General features: G+C 52.8%; 1 protein-coding gene across 1 annotated transcript; it reads right to left on the bottom strand.

Annotated features, from left to right (window-relative positions):
• Positions 1-4310: 4310 nt before the first annotated feature.
• KRT2 (keratin 2) lies at positions 4311-11457 on the bottom strand. The gene is made up of 9 exons (XM_072797530.1): positions 10779-11457; positions 9592-9806; positions 9185-9245; positions 8276-8371; positions 7462-7626; positions 7032-7157; positions 6466-6686; positions 5231-5265; positions 4311-5132 (listed from the first exon to the last, which is right to left on the bottom strand). Exons 1-9 carry the CDS (start codon positions 11403-11405, stop codon positions 4741-4743), a joined length of 1938 nt encoding a protein of 645 aa, XP_072653631.1. The 5' UTR covers positions 11406-11457; the 3' UTR covers positions 4311-4740.
• Between the last annotated feature and the right edge of the window lie 9822 nt (positions 11458-21279).

The following is a 21279-nucleotide window of genomic DNA, read 5'->3' as shown; positions in this document are numbered from 1 at the left end:
CTAATATAGCGTGGCCAACTGAGGTTTATTCGAGGAATACAAGATTGGTTTAATGTCTGAAGATCAATCCGTGTAATTCACCACATTAAGAAAAAAGAAGAAAAATTATATGATCACCTGAATACATTTCAAAAAGGCACTTGACAAAATTCAATCCTCATTCCAGATTTTTTAAAACTACATTTAATATTATAGATAACAGTGAACAAATAAATCCTTCCCTGTATGATTGGGAACAAGGTAAAAATGTCCGCGTTGCTGCTCTAGTCAACATTACACTGTTGTGCTGAAGGTTCTAGCCATAGCAATGAAGCAAGAAAAAGAAATAATACCAATCTGAAAAAGAGGACACAAAATCATCTTTATTCATAGACAACATCACTGCATACATACAAAATCTTAAGGAATCTACAAAATAGCCACTGGAACTAATATATGAATTTAGCAAGGTCAGGGTCAATATATTTTTTATCGTATTTCTGTATCCTAGCAACTAACAGATAATAAATTTAAAAGTTTACATGTCATTTACTATAGTAAAAAAACGGGAAATACTTGGGGGTAGGTGTAACAAAATACGTATAAGATCCATACCTTGAAAACTATAAAACATTGCTAAGAAAAATTAAAGAAGATGTATTACTCACATGTCATATTTTCTGTGTTTTGACATCTGTAGGCTGAGGAGAGCCTGGTCCTCCTGAGCTTGGCCCAGAGCAAGTCTTTCATATGCAAACCAACCAATCCTGAGTCTACACCCCCTACCACCTTCTTTTTTATTTATTTATTAAAATTCAATTTGCCATCATGTAGTACATCATTAGTTTCAAATGTAGTCTTCAATAACACATCGGTTGCGTATTACAGCCGGTGCTCGTCACACCATGTGCCCTCCTTGATGCCCGTCACCCAGTTACCTCGTGCCCTCACCCACCTCCCTTCCAGCAATCCTCAATTTGTTTCCCAGAGTTAAGAGTTGCTCATGGTTTGTCTTCCTCACTGATGTTTCCCCATTCAGTTTCCCCTCCTTCCGTTATGGTCCCTTGCACTATTTCTTATATTCCTGGTATGAGTGAAGCCATATGATAATTGTCTTTCTCAGATTGACTTTCACTTATCACAGTCCTCCCCCCTTCCAGTTCCACTCACATCAATGTGAATGGTAGGCTCATCCTTTCTGACGGCTGAGTAATATTCCATTGTATATATGCAACACATCTTCGTTAACCATTCATCTGTTGAAGGACATCTCAGCTCCTTCCAGTTTCGCTACTGTGAACATTGGGGTGCAGGTGCCCTACCACCTTCTTATCAAACACTCACATGCCTAAGCCAATATTTCCTCTGCCCCAAATCATCCCAGGGCCAGGTACCAGCTGCACACCACCACTATGTCCCAAAGGCCACAGGAATCCCTCAAACTAGCCTCTCCGAAACTGTTTAATCGGCCCTGACTTGTGTCTCCTATGGAAGCTGTAATCCCATTGCCTTGCCTCTTCCTTTCTGCCTCCTGACTGACACTGGTGCCTTCTCCTGGGACCCTGTAGGGCCCACGGTGACCTCACCTCTGGGACCTGGGAATATAATCGACCTCTTCCTTCTAAGCTCCAGTCTTGTTTCCTCCATTAGGCTGGGAGGCCTACAATGAGCACTAACTGGCCAATGCAACAGCACAGATGGGGCTCTTATCACCTGAGCTGGAGAACTATGTAGAGATAATCTCCTTCTATCTCCTCGGGAAGAGAGAGGACTAGTCTGATGTTGCACAGCAATGCCCCCTAAGGTGGAGGGCAGGATTTAAGTTTCCCAACCCCTAGTGAGAGGCCTTCCTCTCCTCACAGCAAATAAGACCACAAGTGTCCCATTCACACAGGCTTTCTGGAAGGGGTGAACTGTCCAAGGACTCTTATTTGAGTTGACAGGGAAGAAAGAGGACAGTAAAGGGGTAAGAGGAGGAGAGAAGTTCATTTGAAGTCATACCAGGACTCACAGGCAGAGAAAAAGGGAGGGAACCGCAGAAGGGAGGGTGTCCCAAATATTCTACTCATCATCAGGATGTAAATACTTAGCCCAGTTCCCTATGAAAATGGAGCTTGCAAAACCCTTCTCCCTGTGCCCATGTCCCTTTTGAAGCCCAAGACCTGACAAGTCAGTTAGTTACCAGATTTGGTGGAAGAACAGGCAGAGATAGGAAGGGTTTGACCCAGACTCTAGACTAGTCTCCTGTGACACTTAGGAACAAAGGAGAATCCATCCCCCAAAGCTGGCCCTTCATTCCTTGACCTGCTTAGAGCCAGTCTTCTTTCAGGCTTCAGGCCTGTGTCCCTCTGAGCTCATGTACAGGCTCATTTTGCTATTGGAACCTAACACAAAAGTAACGTGTGTCTGAGTAGATCTGGATTAAAGGGCTTCATCCCAAGTAGAGCAGAAGTGAGGAGTGTGAACCACAGAAGGGGTTGGAGACTCACAGCATCCATAGTCCCAGCAATGAAGGTAGCTGGGGATGAAAACTGCCACCTTACCTTCCTTACCTCCCTTCCCCTCAGAACATTATCAGAAGAGCACACCCTTCCTGAGGCCTTTAAACACTACGTGAATTGGGGAGTGGAGGCCCAGTTTCTGTGTCCACCTTGGACCTTATCTGTTTCCTTACCTAAATTGGGGATTCAAAATGACTGATGCTAAAGCTCCCTTCAAGCCCTAAATGCCTGGGATACTAGACCGTGTTTAAGGCCGCGTTCATGCCTGCATAGTAAATACATTCTAAGACAGCCAGCCCCTTACACTTCGCCTTCCAAGCTGGCACCCCTCCCCTTGGCATCTCCGCAGACCTATCCCACCCAACCAAGGCTGGGGCATCTCAGGGCCCTTCTCTGAGCAGCACAGCACCCTTGACTGGTCAGTCTCATGTACGGTCTGTCACCTTGCTGCCCACAGCCTTCAGAGCTCTTTCTGTCCCACACCCTCAAACCTGGAGCCAACAGGTCTAGGATCAGGTGACACCATCTCTTCTTATTAATGCCTCCTCTGAATTGTTCAAAGTCATCTCAACAGCCTCTAGTGATGCAGAAGAATCTCCCAGACTCAACTAAGGCCTCACCAAGGTTTTGAAGCTAAAGTAAAATGAAAGGGAAAAGAATCCCACAGGACATTTTTTTTTTTTAGTTTTTTTCTAATTTATTCATGAGAGACACAGAGAGAGAGGCAGAGACATAGGCAGAGGGAGAAGCAGGCTCCATGCAGGAAGCCCAAGGTGGGACTCGACCCCAGGATCCCAGGATCATGACCTGAGCCAAAGGCAGAAGCTCAAGCACTGAGCCACCCGGGTGCCCTTCTCTGAGTTGTTTCAAGCCACATCTGTTGCATTGAACACCACATACATATAGCTTGACCTGACCCAACCAAATCTATCAACTCCCATTTGGGCAACTCTGGGCAGTCTAATCCCAACCCCAAGAGCCCAGTCCTTCCTGAGCTCCAGGAAGCTCCAGTGACATGACAGGCCTTTGTGGGGAAGAGGCTGAAATTATCACAACCACAGGGGAAGGCTGTCCTGATTGGGATGTCCAGGGCTAGGGGGTCCCAGAGGGCTGCTGGATGTGGGAGAAGAAAAGGATCCATTATCTGCTAAATGGGTTAAGGAACTTCTCTGATGGAAATGTGAAAATAGTGGGGTTTTTTATTTTGGAGATCACTTTATAGTCCTCCAGAGACTTTCCCAGATCTTCTCCTTCAGCCTTTGTTGAGAACTCCTGCTGGGATCTAGGGCTTCCAGGATACAGTGTCCATAACCTCGGTTGAGCTAAGGGAATTCCATCTTGGAAGCTCAGAGCTACGGGCAGCCTGGATGGAACTCAGGGGGGATCAGCTGATCTGCCCTGAGGAGAAGGGACCTCAGATCAGAGCCTGTGACAGAAGAGGGTTGGAAGAGGGGGCGGGGGGAGGGACATCTGTGGGAAAAGCTTTTTAACAAGGGTGGCTTTGATTTTCTGGGAAAGAGAATTTTCCACAAATCCCCCTGTCACCCTCCTGGCATTATCACAGTGCCCAGATCTGGCAAATACTTTCTGAGCAAATCACACCCACACCCTGACTCCAGGGCTAGCCCCTCCTGTCTCTGTTCTCAAAGACTTCCAGAAAAAGTACCCTTGGCTTCTCCTCAGGGCAACATGGCCCTGCTCCAGGAAGCTTCTCTTTTATCATTTCCCAAGCTCTCCCTTTTCTGGTATCTCAGATTCGACGGCTCCTGGCTACCCATTTCTGCCAAGGCTTGACATTAAACACACATCACAGGTTATAAATTGCAAATGAAGTTTATTGTGCAGACACCAAGACCACAGCGCTTTAGATGCAGAGTCAGAAAGGTGGGCTATATACACAGAAACGTGTTTCCCTCGGGGCAGGGCCACCAGAAAGGTGCAGGCTTTGGGATGGGGCCCTCAACAGAACAGTCGTCTGGAGAAGGGACCCCAAATGTGTGACGCCAGGAGGGGCCAGGAGAGGGGGCATGGCTGGAAGTGCAAGCCTAGGCAGCGCAGACGCTTCCCCGGGGCACAGAGGGTGTGACTGGCTCCAACGAATTGGTTTGGAGAGAAGATATTTCAGACACAGTATGTGGGAATCCCTTTCCTCCAAAACACCATCAGAGATGGAAGACAAGGTTTGATTTTCTGTCGATTTGGATGAGTAGACACAGGATTCTACGTTCTAAAGCAGAAGAGTCAAGGGTGGAACTGATCCTTATCTAAAAGAGAAGGTCACACTGGAGCCTGAGCCAGAACCACCCTTTTGGGAGCTGAAACCTCCTCTAGAGCCACCTCCAGAGCCATAGCCTCCTCCAGAGCTGGAGCCATATCCTCCCCCAGAGCCAGAACCTCCTCTAGAGCCACCTCCCGAGCTATATTTTCCTCCACTGCCACCTCCAGAGCCAGAGCCTCCCCTGGAGCCGCCGCCAGAGCCGTAGCCTCCTCCACCGCCACCTCTGGAGCTCGATCCTCTGCCTCCAGAGCTGTAACTGCCACTTCCAGAGCTGAATCCTCCTCCTCCAGAACTGGATCCTCTACCTCCAGAACCATAGCCTCCAAAGCCGCCCCTGGATGTCATGCTTGAGGACATGGAGCTGCTGGTCACAGCTGCAGAGAGAGATGGCATCGCCATGGAAGTCCTGGGTGCCTTGGCCCGCATCCTCCCGACACACCACCCGCGGGACCGGAATAACCCCACTACTTACAGACAGTCACGTTGCTGCTGAGGTCTCCAGACATCCTGTCAGGGAGAGAAAGACTAGCTCACGGCTGAGCCCTTGGGCTCTGACTGCGGGTTGTTCTACAGCTTTCGGCCTGCAAACATGCGCTTCTGCCATCGGCCACCAGGGCCTTCCAGGGCCCACTCACTCTGCACTGGCAGGTCACAGACGTGGGCAGGCCCCACATTTTCCCACATGGTGTAGCATCCCGATTCATCTCGATTTTTTGCTCAAATGAAAATGATCAAAAAGCAAATTCACTTCTGACCGGCAACCCACGTTTGTATTTCAATCTATGTGAGGGAGTCTGATATCCCAAATCCAAGCCATGCGAGAAATTTTGAAACAAGGCCACACCGTCAGCATTCAACTCCGAAAGAATTGCAGCTCTGTACAGCCTTCCCATCCTAGCCCTCTGCCCCCACCTCCTCTGCTCCATCTGAAGGCTTTGCCACTTCTCCCTGCGGGCCGGGGGGCGGGGGCCTGGCCTCCAAGACAGGTACGGAGCCACAGCCGAAGCAAAGCAGCTCCTTCTCTGTCTCACTGGCTGGCTGGTGGGTGACCTGGGGGAGCTTGGCCCCTTCCAGGTGCTTCAGCCTGATGAAATCACGAGGATGCCGCTAACGCACACAAAGGGCTCAGACAGGGCCTTCAAACAGAGGGAGGACAGGTTCCCTTGTGGAGGGTTAGCAAATGATTCCGCTTGCCAGGCCGGAAATCTGCAAAGAACCAGGTCTGGCACCTGCCGCAGGTGAAGGGCCAGCCAGTCACCCCTCAGCCAGTCAGCGTGATCCAACACGTGGTCCCCTAGTTCTGGGTCACAAGGTGGAAGGAACAGAAGCTGTGTATCCCACAGACCCAATGTTTCAGCTATGGAACAGAAGCTGTGTACCCCACAGACCCAATGTTCAGTAAGCCAATGTTTCAGGCTCTCTAGGACTAGCCCGTTTTCACGACATTTGATTTTCTCTTTCAGAAAAGACAAAGATTAGCTTATTGCCTAATTTAATTTAATTTACTCTGGCTTGGTAGTCATTCCATATTGATAAATCTAATGCTTTGGGTCGAGAATGGCTGCCTAAGACACAGAGTGATACCAGCTTTCAGGTGTCAGAAGGCCCTGATTCACCTCCAGCTTTCCCTGCCTTCCTTCCAGCCCTGGTTCTAGGGGACAGGGGAGGGCGGACCACGTTACCCTTATGCTTTCCAGTGGCCCCCACCTGCACTCCTCGCCCTCCAGCAGCTTGCGGTAGGTGGCGATCTCCACGTCCAGGGCCAGCTTGACGTTCATGAGCTCCTGGTAGTCACGCAGCAGCCGGGCCAGGTCCTCCCTGGCCTGTTGCAGAGCCTCCTCCAGGTCCGAGAGCTTGCCCTGAGCATCTTTGACTGCGTGCTCTCCCTTCTGCTCAGCTTCTGCAATGGCTTCTTGCACACTCTTACACTGGGAGAGAAGGAGAAAAGGTTCCTGGGGGGGTTCCGAGTGGAGTCCTCTGTGGGAGCAGATGTGTTCAGGGTATGGGAAGCCAGCCTGGCCCTGGAAGTGTTGGGTCCCTCTGGAGTTAATGTGAGTCGCAAACAATGATGCCAAGACTCGCTGCCATCTCTGGGGCATGGTCTTCCAGTCGCGTCTGACTGGACCCTCGTGCTTTCCCCATAGTGACCTTTATCCTCACAACACAGGGCCTGAGGCATTATCCCACACTCCCATACACTCCCGTACACCACGTCCCACCCACCCAAGCCCCAGGCGACCCCTGGAGCCGCGCAGCCCTCAGGGTGCGCCCACCTGCTTCTTCACGTGGGCTATCTCCCCTTGCAGCCTCTGGATCATGCGGTTCAGCTCGCTGATCTCCATCTTGACCTCCTTCAGGCTGTCTCCGTGTTTCCCTGCAGTCACCTGGAGCTCTTCGTACTGCCCGGGAAGAGGAGGACAGTGACAGCTTGGAGGAAGCCTGGCTTGAGCCACGGAAAGTCTAATACAGGGGGAGCCAACCAAGCTGCCTTCGCAAGACGTGGGGGACTGTCTCCCATCCCCAGAAGGACTCAGTACCATTCTCAGTCGAGGGCAGCTGTGGTGCTGCGGATACTCTTGCTTGGGAATGGGCCCAACTTCCATGAGACAAAAGCACCAGCCATCTCACTGGACACTTTCTGGCCAAAGTGAACCCCAGCTTGTGAGACAGAGCTGTGGCTCTCTCTGCTCTCCTCCTACTTGCCTTGCTGTGGTAGAGAGCTTCGGCCTCAGCCTTGCTCTTCTGGGCGATCTCCTCATACTGGGCTTTGACCTCAGAGATGATGCTGTCCAGGTCCAGGCTGCGGTTGTTGTCCATGGACAGGGTGACATTGGTTTCGCTGATCTGAGTCTGCATCTGGGACAGTTCCTGCAACACACGAGGTGTCTGGCCCTGGCTTTCCCGCCCACAGCCAAAGGCCGTGAGGAGCATCCCCCTCCCCAGTGTTAGGGAAGCAGACTCTCAGACCAAGCTGGGTGGGCTACAATGGGCGGGATGCAAGCGACATAACCACCAATCCCAGGCCTCTGCCAAGGATGTCTAGAGAATTATGAGAGGAGAGTCTATTCCTGAGCCTCCTGCTGTATAGCCCTCACCATTTATGCAGTTTTGATGTGTTTGATGCCCCCAGAAAGAAGCCTGCCGATGACAAATGTTCCAGAAGATATTTGCACACATGGGCATGGAGGGGAGGTCTGTTACATTTTGACCTCTGACGTACATTAGACATAGGAAGGGGAAAAGGACCGGTCTCTTCCTAAGGGGAGCTGGACATTTGAGGAATGGAGTGAAGGGAAGTGGTCTCCGTGTTTCCTGAGCCTCACTTCTTGTGACATCAGAGGAGATAAGTTCCTCTCCTCCAAGACCTACGCCGCAGAAACGCCCTTGAGGCCTGGAATGGTGGCAAGTTGGAGTCAGCCAGTCCATAAGCCCCATTCGCCCCACCTTTTCTCCAGCTGGGAAAAGACTGGTTTGGAAGGGTGGGATGCAAGGGTCTACCCAGGAGCAGCCTCCTTACCGCATCAAAAAGGAATTTAATGAACTCAAGCTCCTGGGTCAGCACATCCGTCTTGGCCTGCAGCTCCACCTTGGTCATGTAGGTATTGTCCACGTCCTGCAGAAAACGTGAGGGGCTTCTAGCGAAACCCACGCACTGCTCATGTGAGGGCCCCACCCTCTCCCTGTCCCTCTCTTCCACTCAGTCCCTGTTAGCTGCTCTCCAACAGCTCAGGCACCTCAGTGAGCCATGTGTCCCTGGGCGTCATTTGGCGCAGAGTCCACCATGCGCCTCGACTAGGGGGCTCATGCCCTTGTTCACTGCTCACATTCCCCCAAAACCAGCAGAGCTCTGGTGGGATGAGCTCTGTCAACCGTTCCCTCCCTCCTGCTTGAGACACTGTGGTTCCCGCTGCGGGACCCAATGGCCTCTGTGGCTGTTAGCAGTTCCTCAACTCTCCCATCCTGTCCGTCCAGCCCACCTCTCCTGAATTTCCTCTGGATTTTACACCAAAGCTTCTGCAGGAACCAGGCTAAGAAGCCACACTTCGAGCCTTCTAGCCCAAACTTGTCAGCACAACCAGCAGCATCTTCAAGCCGGCTTTCTAAGGGAGGTCCAGCCCTTCCTCAGCTCTTCAGAAGAACGCTAAAGTGCTTCCTGTGTTTGTGTCTTGCACGGCCCAATATAGGCCTTAAGGAGATTATTGATGAAAATGCTCTAGCAAATCTGCAGCCCAGCTCCAGAAGCTTGAACTGCAGAGACCCTTCCGTTCTCAACAGAACCAGCCTATACGGCTGGTTGGACATGCTCCCCCCCCTCCCCTGGTGACTGCTGTTTCCACTCAGAGCTGTTCTCCAGCCTGTCTGCTGGCGCCCGGTGGGCTTCTGCAGCCCCCTCTTTCCCACCCAGCCCTGACACCCTCCTGCTCACCTTTTTAAGTGTCACAAAATCATTCTCAGCAGCTGTGCGCTTGTTGATTTCATCCTCATACCTGTGGGGACCCGGGGACACAGCTGTTAGATTAGCTCTACTTTGTTCACTTTTTTCTTTTCCTTTTCCTACTGGACTCACCCCCAAACTCCCCATTCTCTGAGAGTATTAAACACTCCTTCGCTATCTAAATTGTAACTACAAGGTCCCAAATAGGTAGATTTTTCTAAAAGCTAAGTCTCAAGCAGGTGAAAAAGCATCCATGTCTAAGGCTCTGAGATGTCTTCCTCATAAATAATCACCACACAAATTATCACCACAAATGCGACAGGGACACAAGTGGCCTCCTGGGGGGACGATCAGATGGCTACGATCAATATCTTTCCGGCGTCTACTCTGCCACCTACTTCTTCTTAAAATCTTCGACAAGATCCTGCATGTTGTTCAGCTCTGAACCTTGCGATGTTCGTTCCGCAGAAAGCGTGTCCACGTATTTCTTCAGCTTGGCGATGTACGCTTGAAAGATGGGCTCCAGGTTGGTAGTGCGGGTGCTCACATCTAGCTGCTGCAGCAGCTCCCACTTGGTCTGCAGCACCTGGTTCTGCTGCTCCAGGAACCGCACCTACGGGGACCAGGGGACGAGCCCGTGAGCTCTGGATTGCCCTTCCCACCAGCCGGCCACACTCGGCCGGAGCCAGCTCTGATCCTGCTTCGGGGCATGAAGAAGTCTACGCGGCTTTGTGCTCACAAGCTGGATACTGCATCCAGCTCGGGCTCCCTGCCTCCACACGTGGAAAGTTCTATAGACTTCTAATGTTACATCTGGCACTTTCCACACAGAGAACTCTTTTTCTACTTCACCGCCTACTATCTCGTTTGCAGCTGCTCCCAAGACTCCAGGCCATTTCCCTCTCCCATCCTAGTTGGATTCCCGGCCAAAGTCCCACAAAGTCTTGAGCAAACCAAAAATAGGCGTCCACTGGCACTGCTCCTAAAGGTGCAAGCGTGAGAGCAGTGCAGGGCAGGGCTCCTCAGTCTGATTTTTAAGAGCCTCATAAATTTCTTAGGCACGTTCATCGGCCTTGAAGTAGGCTGAGACTCCGTAATGCTCAAAAATGACACCAATAAAAGATTTTACGGGTCACAAAACCGAGAATGCTTCTCTTGAAGGCAAGAATTTCATTCATTCCCAAGCAAGTTCAGCTTCCCAGAACTGAAGAGAATAGTGACTCCCAGGGAAGGAAAGACTGTCTCAGAAGATGTCTTACCAATTTCGTCTAACACCTGCTGCCACTAGGCCTGAACTACTCCATTACTTGTCTATATCAGTTTTCCCATGATTTTCAGAGCTTTCCATAAATATTACTTATCTGGGCTCAAACTATAAAGCCAAAGGCATACGTAACTCCTAACTTTGGACTGTTTCAGAAGACGCAGCCCTCAAAGCTAGCATCTTTCCCATTTGGGATATAAGCCAGGCTGGTTTGACTACACCAAGGGCTCCTACAAGAAACGAATCTGTGCCACTTGCTTTCCAGTGAGTTGGAAGTAGGGCATCCTGAGCATCAGATGGAGCCAGCTTCTCGGGACTCACCTTGTCAATGAAAGAAGCAAATTTGTTGTTGAGCGTTTTGATCTGCTCCCGCTCCTGAGACTTCACGTTCTGGATCTCTGGGTCAACTTTCACGTTGAGAGGCTGCAGGAGACTCTCATTGATGGAGACTTCATGGATGCCTCCACCAGGGAATCCTCCGGGCCCAAAGCCACCAGGACCCCCAAAACCTCCAAGGCCACCACCACCTCCAAAGCGGCCTCCGCCAAAGCCGCCTCCACCGAAACCACCGCCTCCAAAGCCGCTGCCTCCTCCAAAACCACCGCCTCCAAAGCCACCTCCACCGAAGCCGCTGCCTCCTCCGAAGCCGCTGCCACCTCCAAAGCCACCTCCTCTGCCACCAAATCCACCACCAGAGCCAAAGCTTCCGCCTCCTCCAGCCACACTAATGGAGATGCTCTTGGTGCCTCCGAGGCCAACAAGACTTCGACTGCCAAAGCCGCCACCGCCGGCGCCCCCTCCGCCACCGCCGTGGCGGCTCAAGCAGGAGAAGCTACGGGTTGATCTCCTGCTCCCACCGGAGACCACGGCTGAGCCACTGCTGAAGCTCCGGAATCCTCCTCCTCCTCCTCCTCCTCTTCGAGATTTACATGAGATCTGACAACTCATGATGCCTTTGCCCAGTGGGGAAAATTGAGGTTTCCGAGATGAGTTGAGGCTGGAGACTGCGCTCTGCTGTTGGGAGACCGTCAGGGTCCCCTTTTATACCTGCCAACTAGGTGTTGGAGCGCATGGGCGTGGGCACACGTAGGCATGGGTTTGGTCTGCCTAGAAGCTACGCCTGGTTAGTGATTATCAAGCTAATAGCCATTAAAAATCTACTAATCAGCTGCATCCCAAAACTTGCTTGGACTGCAAACCTCTCCTGTTTATCTGGGCATCTGTCATGCAATTCGATTTTTGTGAAATCATCAAAAGAGGAGATCAGGCTGTGGGTTTCTCAATCTGAGAAAAAGACCTTCTGCAGAATGCTGTTCCCTGCTCTGGACCAACCCAAAGGAGGGCAGCTAGCACCGGGCCTGTGCAGGCTTGCCATCCCGGCGAGGTTGATGAAAGAGACGACAGGTCTGGAGACTACAGGGGCCCCTCGGTGGCAGCTTTAGAGCCCTTGCTTCTCCCGCTGCTCCAGGAAGAGGGTCCACGAGGGCTCCTGCAGAGGGCAGATGTAGCGTGGGCAAGGATACATACTCTTACAGGAAGAAGTTGGCCTAGGATGCTCCCAAAGAGTTGTCATTTTTTCAAAGTATCTTGACTCCTTCCCGTGCCACACCAGGAGTACACGATAGCCAGTCACTGAGGAGAGGAGAATTTTCTTTCTTGTAACGAGAAATCCTCATAGTCCTCAACTCTTGTCATTTTTTGACATGAAAACCCAGAGGATGAGGGGCTTAAGGAAAGCATCTCTATTCCTGGGTCTGACTCTGGGCACCCAACAAGAGGTTGTAATCAAAGGCTTTCTAGAACCCCAATGTCTAAGTGTATATTGATTTAGCCAGTCATTAATCACATATTCTTGGGTGATTCTACTAAGCAGCCGGGAAGTCTGACCCCTCGATGACCACCAGCGACAGACGAGTATCAGAGAACCCATCGAGTCACCAAATGCACAGAGCACCCACTTGGCAGTCCTCCCTCTGTCTGTGTGGCCAGGCGCGGGAGCGCTGGAATGGGATTTAAGGGTCTAGGCGTGAGTCCCAGTTTGTGATTTCCTGGCTCCGTGACGTTGAATTAAACGTTGAATTAAACTCTGTACTCCTGGCTACAAAATGGGAAATCCACACCAAGCATTTTGAAAACCGTGACACGATACAAACGTTCGGTATCCCTACTCTTTCGGGTGAAGCAAAAGTATCTCCTCCTCCGTTTGGCGCTAAGACCTCGCATTCCACGTAGGCCCCGTGAGTTATAGAACCAGGGCCCAGGACAGAGGGAGCATAAAATGACATCGAAAACTTAAGTTTCCAGTTTAAGTCTCAGTTTCATTGTATTTTAGTTAAACGACCCTGGATTAGTTCAAAATGTTTTTTGTTTTGTTTTGGTTTGGTTTTGGTTTTTTTTTTTTTTTTTTTTTTTTGAGCCTGGATTTCCTCGTTTCCAAAAGTGAACAAGAAGAAGAAGATGGCTATTGTAAGAACAGAGCATGCTTCCGACAGCTCCCAGTTAGTAGCAGACACTCAAGAAGTGTTGCTTCCCACCTACCCTCCACCCAGTCTCCCAACCCTGTGCCCTAACTACATGGCCAGAGTGGGGAAGAGGGTGAAGAACGAACAGGGAGCCGGCTGTTGGTGCGACTTGCTTTGCAGTAAGACAGTGCTGAGGAAAGCAACCCCACGTGTCTCCTGGATCCCCCCTCCCACTCTGGCTTATATAATCATGATCATGCAAATCAATCCTAAGGCTGAAAGCTTTGGAGAGAACCTCAATCCAGAGTCAAGCGCGTCGTTATCTGTGGATATCTGAACAACGCCCTAATTGTCCATTACTCTACCATGACTATGCCCAGGCCACGCCAGCTTCGGGAGCGGCTCTGTCCCCCTGTGAAGGAAAGGCCTAAACGTCGATGGAGCATCCACTCTGCCCCAGGCCTGTGCCAGGCACCCAATGTGCACGTGCCACGGCTCTAGGAGTCTGCGTTTGCTCCAGGTCTCCTTCCCGTTCTCCCCACTGGGCACCCTCCCTTTCTGGACCCATCTGCCAGCTTCTGAAAGTCAAGTGGAAGAAGGGGAGCCCTCCTCTTCTCTTGAAATGCGGAGGGTGGAATTAACACAACTTAGATGTCGTAGACCGGGGATCCCTGGGTGGCGCAGCAGTTTGGTGCCTGCCTTTGGCCCAGGGCGCGATCCTGGAGACCCAGGATTGAATCCCACGTCGGGCTCCCGGTGCATGGAGCCTGCTTCTCCCTCCTTCTGTGTCTCTGCCTCTCTCTCTCTCTCTCTGTGTGACTATCATAAATAAATAAAAATTTAAAAAATAAAATCTAAAAAAAAAAGATGTCATAGACTGTTTTACTTCCATTATTTTTAACTTTACCTTTTCCATAATCTCCATGTGCTTAGATATTATATATAACATTTTATTTCCAAACTCTTAGACTTTACCTTTTATATAATCTCAGCGTGCTTGTCCAGAGAAAATGTTCCTCATTCTCTTAAGGAGTGAAGTGGGAATTAACACTAGACTCAGTTCCGGCGGTTATTTTTTTTTTAAGATTGTATTTATTTATTTATTCATGAGTGACACGGAGAGAGAGACAGAGACACAGGCAGAGGGAGAAGCAGGCTCCATGCAGAGAGCCCAACCTGGGACTCGATCCCGGGACCCCAGGATCAGGCCCTGGGCTGAAGGCAGGTGCTAAACCACCGGGCCCCCCAGGCTGCCCCTCTGGCGGTGATTTTGCAGCTGACTTCCACTGTGATGCTCAATGTCTTCACCTATAAAACGGGGACACTTACCCTGGATCCCCACTATACCATAAGGATATTGACCCGTTGGTATAATGGGTTTTAAACTTTGCTGCCTCTGATAACAGAACAGGGATCATCCTGTAGGACAAACTCCTTCTTTCAACCAGCTGCTGGCAGGTGCAGGCCCCCAAGCACTTCCCCTCACAAGCTTTCAAAAGCATCTACCTTGGCCAGAGGAGCAGAAAGGCAAGCCCCCAGTGTGAAGTGAACTGTTCAGCCAGTGGGAAACACAGACTCTTCTGGCAGGAATGAATCCCCCTGCCCACACTCCCTTGTATCTCTCTCACAGCCTGTCACAGTCCTCCTTGTGCAGCAAGGAGCCTTGGCTCTGGACGCGAGCCAGGGTCACATTCAGCTTCACCCCAAACCTCCAGCCCCTCAGCCCAGAGCAGTTGCTCAGAGAATAAGCCCGGGATCCAAAACACATGATTAGGGCTTGGGATTGGGAATTGGCAGCCCTCCCAGACACGGGAAGGTGACGCAAGCGGCGCTTGCGTCTTCGCAGCCTGCCCTGCACCTGTTCCCCAAAGATCCCACCGGGACCCTGTCCCAGGTGTCTGACTCACCCCTGCCGGGGAGGGGGTCCCCTCCACGGGCCAGCAAGGTCAGTCTCGCCTTCCAAGGACTCGACGCATTGCTGAACAAAGCGGCTGAAACTAAGTGTTTGGATTTCAAAAGCAAAACAAACAACAAACCCTCCTGTCCCAGCCCCTGCTGCCGACTCCAGGGTGCTCTAGGGGTAAGAGCCACGCAGAGCCCAAGAACATCAAGAAGTTCAGGAAGCACGCCGGCTGGAAACAAGCCATCCACAGGCCGGCCTGCAACGGAGACCTGTAAAGGCAGCACATGTCTTGCCCTGTCCCCGCACTGAATGCTAAGCGGGCGCACTCCGTCAGTGCCTAGACGCTGCTCCAAAGAGCTCGTGGCTCCAGGGGCCAAGGGCAGGTGGGACAGGGGACTCCCAGGCTCCCTGCAGGAGGTGCTTGCTCAGGATCTCCCCTGGGGTCACTTCATTGTGAGTGATGATCTTAACCCAGCTCACTCAGCCCCTAGTCCCAGGATCATCTATCACAGGCCTGAGCCCCTCCTTTCTTACCTGATATGTCCTTTTTTATTGTTTTTTTAATCTGAATCCTTTTTTTTTTTTAAGATTTTATTTATTTATTCATGACAGACACAGAGAGAGGCAAAGACACAGGCAGAGGGAGAAGCAGGCTCCATGCAGGGGTCCCGATGCAGGACTCGATCCCAGGACTCCGGGATCATGACCTGAGCCAAAGGCAGACGCTCAGCTACTGAGCTACTCGGGTGCTCCCCCTTCCTTTTTTTTTTTTAACCACGAACTCCATGGCTACTGGTTTGAAGCTGTCCTGGCCAAACTGGTTGTAACTGAGAAGCCACAACACGAAGTGCCCATCCCTCCACCGTGTGGACGCCACCATTCTGCAATGCAGAGTCTCTGGAACGTGCTTCCCAACAGGCTTATCAGGAAATCGGAGTGTTCCCACTGCTGGGAAACAGCGCAGACCCCAGAAATGGAAGAAGGATAAGGACAGGGACGCTGCCCAGGACACGGCAGGGCCGCGATGCCTGCTGATTGAACCAGTGACGCGCTCCAGAAATCAAGAGACGAAGCCTTCAGCGTAGTGCCGCGCACACAGAGGGCAGGCCAGGGACGCCTCATGTGGTTCTCATTATCTAGTGGAGAATTTTCTAATTCCCGGAGACCGGGCCAGGCTGTGGGAGTCATCCACCCCTGCTCCGTTCTCCACGGGGTCAGCCCACGGCTGAATGAACTCAGCTGGACCACGTACAACCCACGGCGCGGGTGCCTGGGTGCTCCACACTGTCTGGGTAATGACTCCGCTCCGTCGCGTCTGCCTGTGGGTTCCCACCTGCAACATATCTTCACCCACAACAGAGAGAGCCAAGAAATGGATCTTCACGGAAAAGTCTTGCCATTCCCAGCCCCAGCCCTCGTTCCTGCCTGTTTCCCAGACCAAGTTCCCCTCCTGCGCCGGCACCAGTGCTCTTACTCTTGGCCTTTGACCATATCGCCACCCCGGCATGGAAGGAAAAGACAACCGTCAGATGCTCGATCCCATCCTGGATCAGGTGTCCCTCACAGTTCAGGGATTCCTCTGGACTCCCCCAAATTTAACGCTCCCACCTTCCGCCCCTGCCCCTCACTCTCTGGGTGCCCCCCAGCTGGTTCCGTATTCCACTGCAGGCATTCCCTCTCCCTGCCTCTCCCTGGACACCTGGCCTCTCTCGAGCGGTGCCCCTGTGCCAGGCGGTCAGCCCTCACCCGTCTTCCCACCCTCAGCCCGCCTCACCCTTCCCCATCACTGAAGCTGCTCCCCATGGGACCTCTTTTTTTTTTTTTTCTTTCAAGGCTTCCTGTGCTGGGCTGGCTGAGGATAATGGTAGGAGGCAGCAGGTGAAGAAGCATCTCCCACCCCCTAAAAGAAAAAAAAAAAGGGAGAGAGAAAATCATGAAAACAAATGGAATTGTGGAAGACCAAACAAATCACCTCTTATTGTAAGATTCTCTATTTCAACAGATTCCTGCTCCTCAGTGTAGGGACAAAAACCCTGGGATGCCTCATTTGGAAAGAATGGCCAAGGGGCTTGCTTCTGGATGACCTGCTTGCTGCAGGAATTTTTATTAAGAAAAAAGAGAAAAAATAAAAAAACATAATAAAAAAAGAAGAAAAAGAAAAAAGAGAGCTGTTCAAAATTCTCCGGCCAGTTTTTTTTTTTTTTTTTCACATCAGAAACCATGGGTCTTTCAAACTCCTTTTTTAAAAGATTTTATTTATTTATTAATGAGAGACACAGGTAGAGAGAGAGGCAGAGACACAGGCAGAGGGAGAAGCAGGCTCCATGCAGGGACCCTGATGTGGCACTTGATCCCAGGATCCCGGGGTCACCACCTGGGCCGAAGGCAGGCGCTTAAGCGCTGAGCCCCCCAGGAGTCCCCAAACTCTTCTTTAAGAACCTTTTAAACCTTAAAAAAAAAAAAAAGGGAAAAAAAGCAAACAAAATCGTTGCTAATTAGACAGTAAACGTCCAGCAGGACGAAGGCAGTCGCTGTTTCTGGCTGTGCTGCGTGGCTGACGCCGACTGCAGCTGTGGGGGCCGCGGGCACCCTCGGAGCCTGTCGGCGGGCGCAGCTGCAGATTTGTTTCCCTTCAGCAGCACTTTATAAGGGAAGCTGTGTGACAAACTGGGAAGAGCCTGTGGAGTCGTGAAGGTCGAGTCCCTGTGCCACAAAGTGGCTGCGCGGTGCCGGCCGTCACCCTCTCGAGGGGTGGGAACCAGGACAGCGGGGCAGCATTGGACACGGAGTGGGGGTGGGAGGGGGCCTGGGTGGCTCAGCGGCCACACCCTGGCCCTGGCTCTCGAACCTCGGGCGGCCCTCAACCCCTCGGAGCCTTGGTTTTCTCATCGGCAGGATGGACGCGTAGAAACGGCCCGAAGGGTCCCCCCAGCTCGAGGCAGCCAGCACCCCTGAGGCCGCGAGGGGGGAAGGCCCAGGGCAGCCTGGAGAACCAGGGGCCTGCCCCCCCCCCTCCGCCTCGTGGGTCAGCTCCTCGCAAAGAAGGAAGGTCGGAGGGAAGGGGGAGGAAGGGCAGGAGGACGGGAAGCCGAGCAAGGAGAGCCTCGCCGGGCGCCCCTGCAGGCACGGGGCCCGCACCGCCCTTCCCCTGCCCGGCTCCGGAGCTCATATCTGGGTTTTCCAAGGACGCCGGCAGCCGCAGCCGGTAGTAAAGCTGTGTCTTTGAAGCAGCCTTTCACCACCTCCAGGCCCCGAGCACAGCAGCTAAGGCCTAGGCCTGCGGCTCCTCCCTCCACTCCCCGTCCTGGGTGTCGGAGCGCACCAGCACCCCTGGGAGCACCAAAGTACTTTGCCTCGTCTTCTGGGACCCCACGTTAGCCAGTCAGAAAACCTTTAAGGAAAGTCCGTCTGTCTGAGCCTCGGAGCCCTGGGGACGTGACGTCTCCAGGCTCCCTCTCCTCCCCTGGGTGGAAGGACAGGTGCCGTTTCCGGCATTTGTGTAGGTACCGACTGGCCTGGGCGTGCACGGTCAGTGCTGTAGCTCTCCCACGCGGAGCAAGAGCCAGAGAGGGAAAAGTCCCGGGACGGCTCAACGAAGATCCTTGGAGGCGGAGGTGAGGGTGGAGAATCTGTATGGACCCCCACCTCCCTCCCCCGCCGGGGCCCAGACACCAGAGGACAATACGCTGACAGTTCCCTGGGCCCCACCTCTCAGGGAGGACCCCAGGCAGCCACACCCTCTGGTCAAGGCCCGACCTCTGGAGACCCTTCACCATAGCCATGGAGCCAACGGGAGTCCCCAGGGGCCCAGGATGAGGTCTGTACTTCTCCTTGTAGGTTTAGCTCCATGCCGTTCACCATTAAGCAGAAATAGGGCTTCTCTGGTAAGAAATAAAGCTGAAAATGACAGAATTTTATGATGGGGCTGTTGTGGTAGGGTTGTCTGGGCAAGTTCATGAATTTTCTGTTGCTTTGCACCATGTGAACGCTCACCAGGCACGAGTCCTCCCATCCATAGAAAGCAGAAAGGAGGGCAGGAGTCACCAGGCAGGACTTCCTCGGGAGTAGTAGACACGGCAGCCGGAGACACTGACCCATGGAAAGGACGGGGGTGGCGTGTCTACCCTGTTTGGCCTCCTTGGCAGGACCTAAATGTCTCCCATCTGCACAGCACTTGTACTAGGGGGACGCTTCCCATTCCTCCTTCTATTGGTCAGGACATGGTATGAGACAAGGAAACCGAGGCAGGAAGTGCTTGCTATAAGGACACAGGTCTTGTGCACAGGACATTTGCTGTTGTTCATCACAGGGATTCCCAGGGTGTCTCCAGACACTAGCGGGCCACTGGATTGCAACAGCCACCGTCCCAAGGGCTGCCCCGACACCCCCACCTCCTCCAGGGAGAACCTGCTCCAAATCCCCCTTTGCTAGGAAGCTTTTCTGATTGACCCCAGGCATGCCCCCATCAGCACCGAGCTCCCTCCCGCGGGGGCACCTGTGCCTTGTACCACTTACTTGCTTATTGCACCCCCCTCTCAAGCGGTCAAGCTATGTTCGCCAGTCTCAGCCCACGAACTCCCAAGCTGGGTTCTTGAACGTGAGTCTGTGGAGTTGTCCGTAGAGACTGTGGCTGGGCTCTGGGCAGTTCTTGCAAAACTGTGTTCTTACAAAACACCTGTACGGGGCTGTGCGGCTTCACTGAGGGAGACAGAGTAAGCTCTTTCAGAGTCTCTCCGGGGCCCGTGACCCAAATATGCTGACGCACCGCTGTCCTGAATTGGTCTCACCTCCTTGTGTCTCTTGCCACTTACCCCAGGCCTTGACTCCCAGAACTGGATTTGGCCCACGATGTTGCCTCCAATGTGCTGACTGACTCGTCCCTCTCAGGCCACTGCTCCCCAGCTGCACGTGGGGCCGCGGGGCGAGGCCTTTGCCGGGTCAGGATGATCAGGGCTTCTGTTCACATTCAACGGGATGGAGATGCTGGGCAAGGAGCAAGGGGGGAGGGGACGTGGGTGTGGGGGAGCAGCAGCATGATAGATCATCAGATGCAGGGTGAGAAAGCGCGGTGGTCTCCTCCCACCTCCCAGAAGGTGGGTGTGTCTCAGGACGCATCTCAGCATCCTTCTCCGTCCTCCACAGAGGGTGAGGTTCAGCTCAGAGCCCCTGTGCTGTGTTAGTGCAGGACACAGCAGGGAAGGACCAAGGGTCTCGCTGAGGACAACTGTCAGAGGCCCTCGAGCTGCTCTCTTTGGGCACAGAGGCGCTGTCTCCGCGGTGCTCCAGGAGCAGTGCTCGGGGGCGGTGGGAAATGAAGAGTCAATCAAGCATACACATGGGGAAGTGCCACCTGCACTGGATGGGAGCCACCGAACGCCCTGGCGGGATGGGTCCCAGCACCTGTGGGGAAGCTCGGAGCTAGAGAGCGTCCTGGGGACTGGAGGGCTGTCCAGGGACAGACACTGGGGTGGCCCTGACATGAAGGCTGAATTCCCCTGGGAGGCGCCGAGCGGGGCTGCAAGAAAGCAGGGAGTGAGGAGCCTGTCCTGCTACTAATCTCAATGCTGTTGAAAGAAGTGCCAGGCTGTCTACACAGTATTTTAATAGCTCCCACACCCTTGGGGTTTGATCTCTTACTCACCAGCCGCCCTCCTCCCATATTTTCCACTTCCCTCTTTCCCTAGAAAAGCAGCTGGGACATTGGGCTTAGCTTGACCCTCGGGACTACACTGAACCTTCCTAACCCTTGCTCCTGCTTAAAGTTCCTACATACAGCCCCACTCCCCCCACCCCCACCACACACACACACACCCCGGTGTGGGGCTGCTGTCCTGGCTTCCCTAGAAGCAAACTGCTTCCCAGAAGCAACCTGGAGCACATCGTAGTCCAGCTCTCAGCTTGCTCAGATAGTCCTGGAAAAGTAGGCTTTCCCTGTGCTCTAAAACCGAGACCACCACCTGCCAGGGGGAGCATCTCCACCAGCCTCTCCTGAGAGCTGGGAGGAGTAACGCCGGGCAGGGCAGGGCAGGGGAGGGGTTTAGGTCGTGCTGCCCATGAGGCAGGAGAGTCCTCACTGGGGTTTTAGCAACAGCACTGGGCTCTCTGCCTGGCGTTGGGGAAAGCAGCCTCCCCTCAACCTGGGCAGACCAGGGCCCTTCGGAGGACTGGGAGGGGGACACCTGGATGACTCAGTCTGTCGGGTAAGCATCTGCCTCGGGCTCAAGTCATGATCCCAATGTCCTGGGATTGAGCCTGCTTCTCCCTCTCCCTCTGTAGCCACCCCCTGCACACCCACTCTCTCTCTTTCTCTCTCTCTCTCTCTCTCTGATAATAAATAAAATCTTAAAAAAAAAAAAAAAGGACAAGGAAGGCAAGCTCCTTATCAGCCTTTGTGGGGCTCTTGGCAGGGAAACGGCTTGAGAGGGAGCTGAGACTGAGTCAAGGCCAAGCTGCCCTG

The sequence above is a fragment of the Canis lupus genome, chromosome 25 (assembly GCF_048164855.1).
Source record: "Canis lupus baileyi chromosome 25, mCanLup2.hap1, whole genome shotgun sequence".
NCBI lineage: Eukaryota > Metazoa > Chordata > Mammalia > Carnivora > Canidae > Canis > Canis lupus.
Note: the sequence above shows the minus strand (reverse complement) of the source record. Positions and strands in the feature narration are given on the sequence as shown.

Coding starts and splice junctions, on each gene's coding strand:
- KRT2 (XM_072797530.1), bottom strand. CDS start 11,405: ATGAGTTGTCAGATCTCATGTAAATCTCGAAGAGGAGGAGGAGGAGGA. Junction 9,246..9,591: donor GTCGAAGATTTTAAGAAGAA/GTAGGTGGCAGA, acceptor GGGTCCCCACAG/GTATGAGGATGAAATCAACA. Junction 7,158..7,461: donor AAGCTCTCTACCACAGCAAG/GCAAGTAGGAGG, acceptor CTTCCCGGGCAG/TACGAAGAGCTCCAGGTGAC.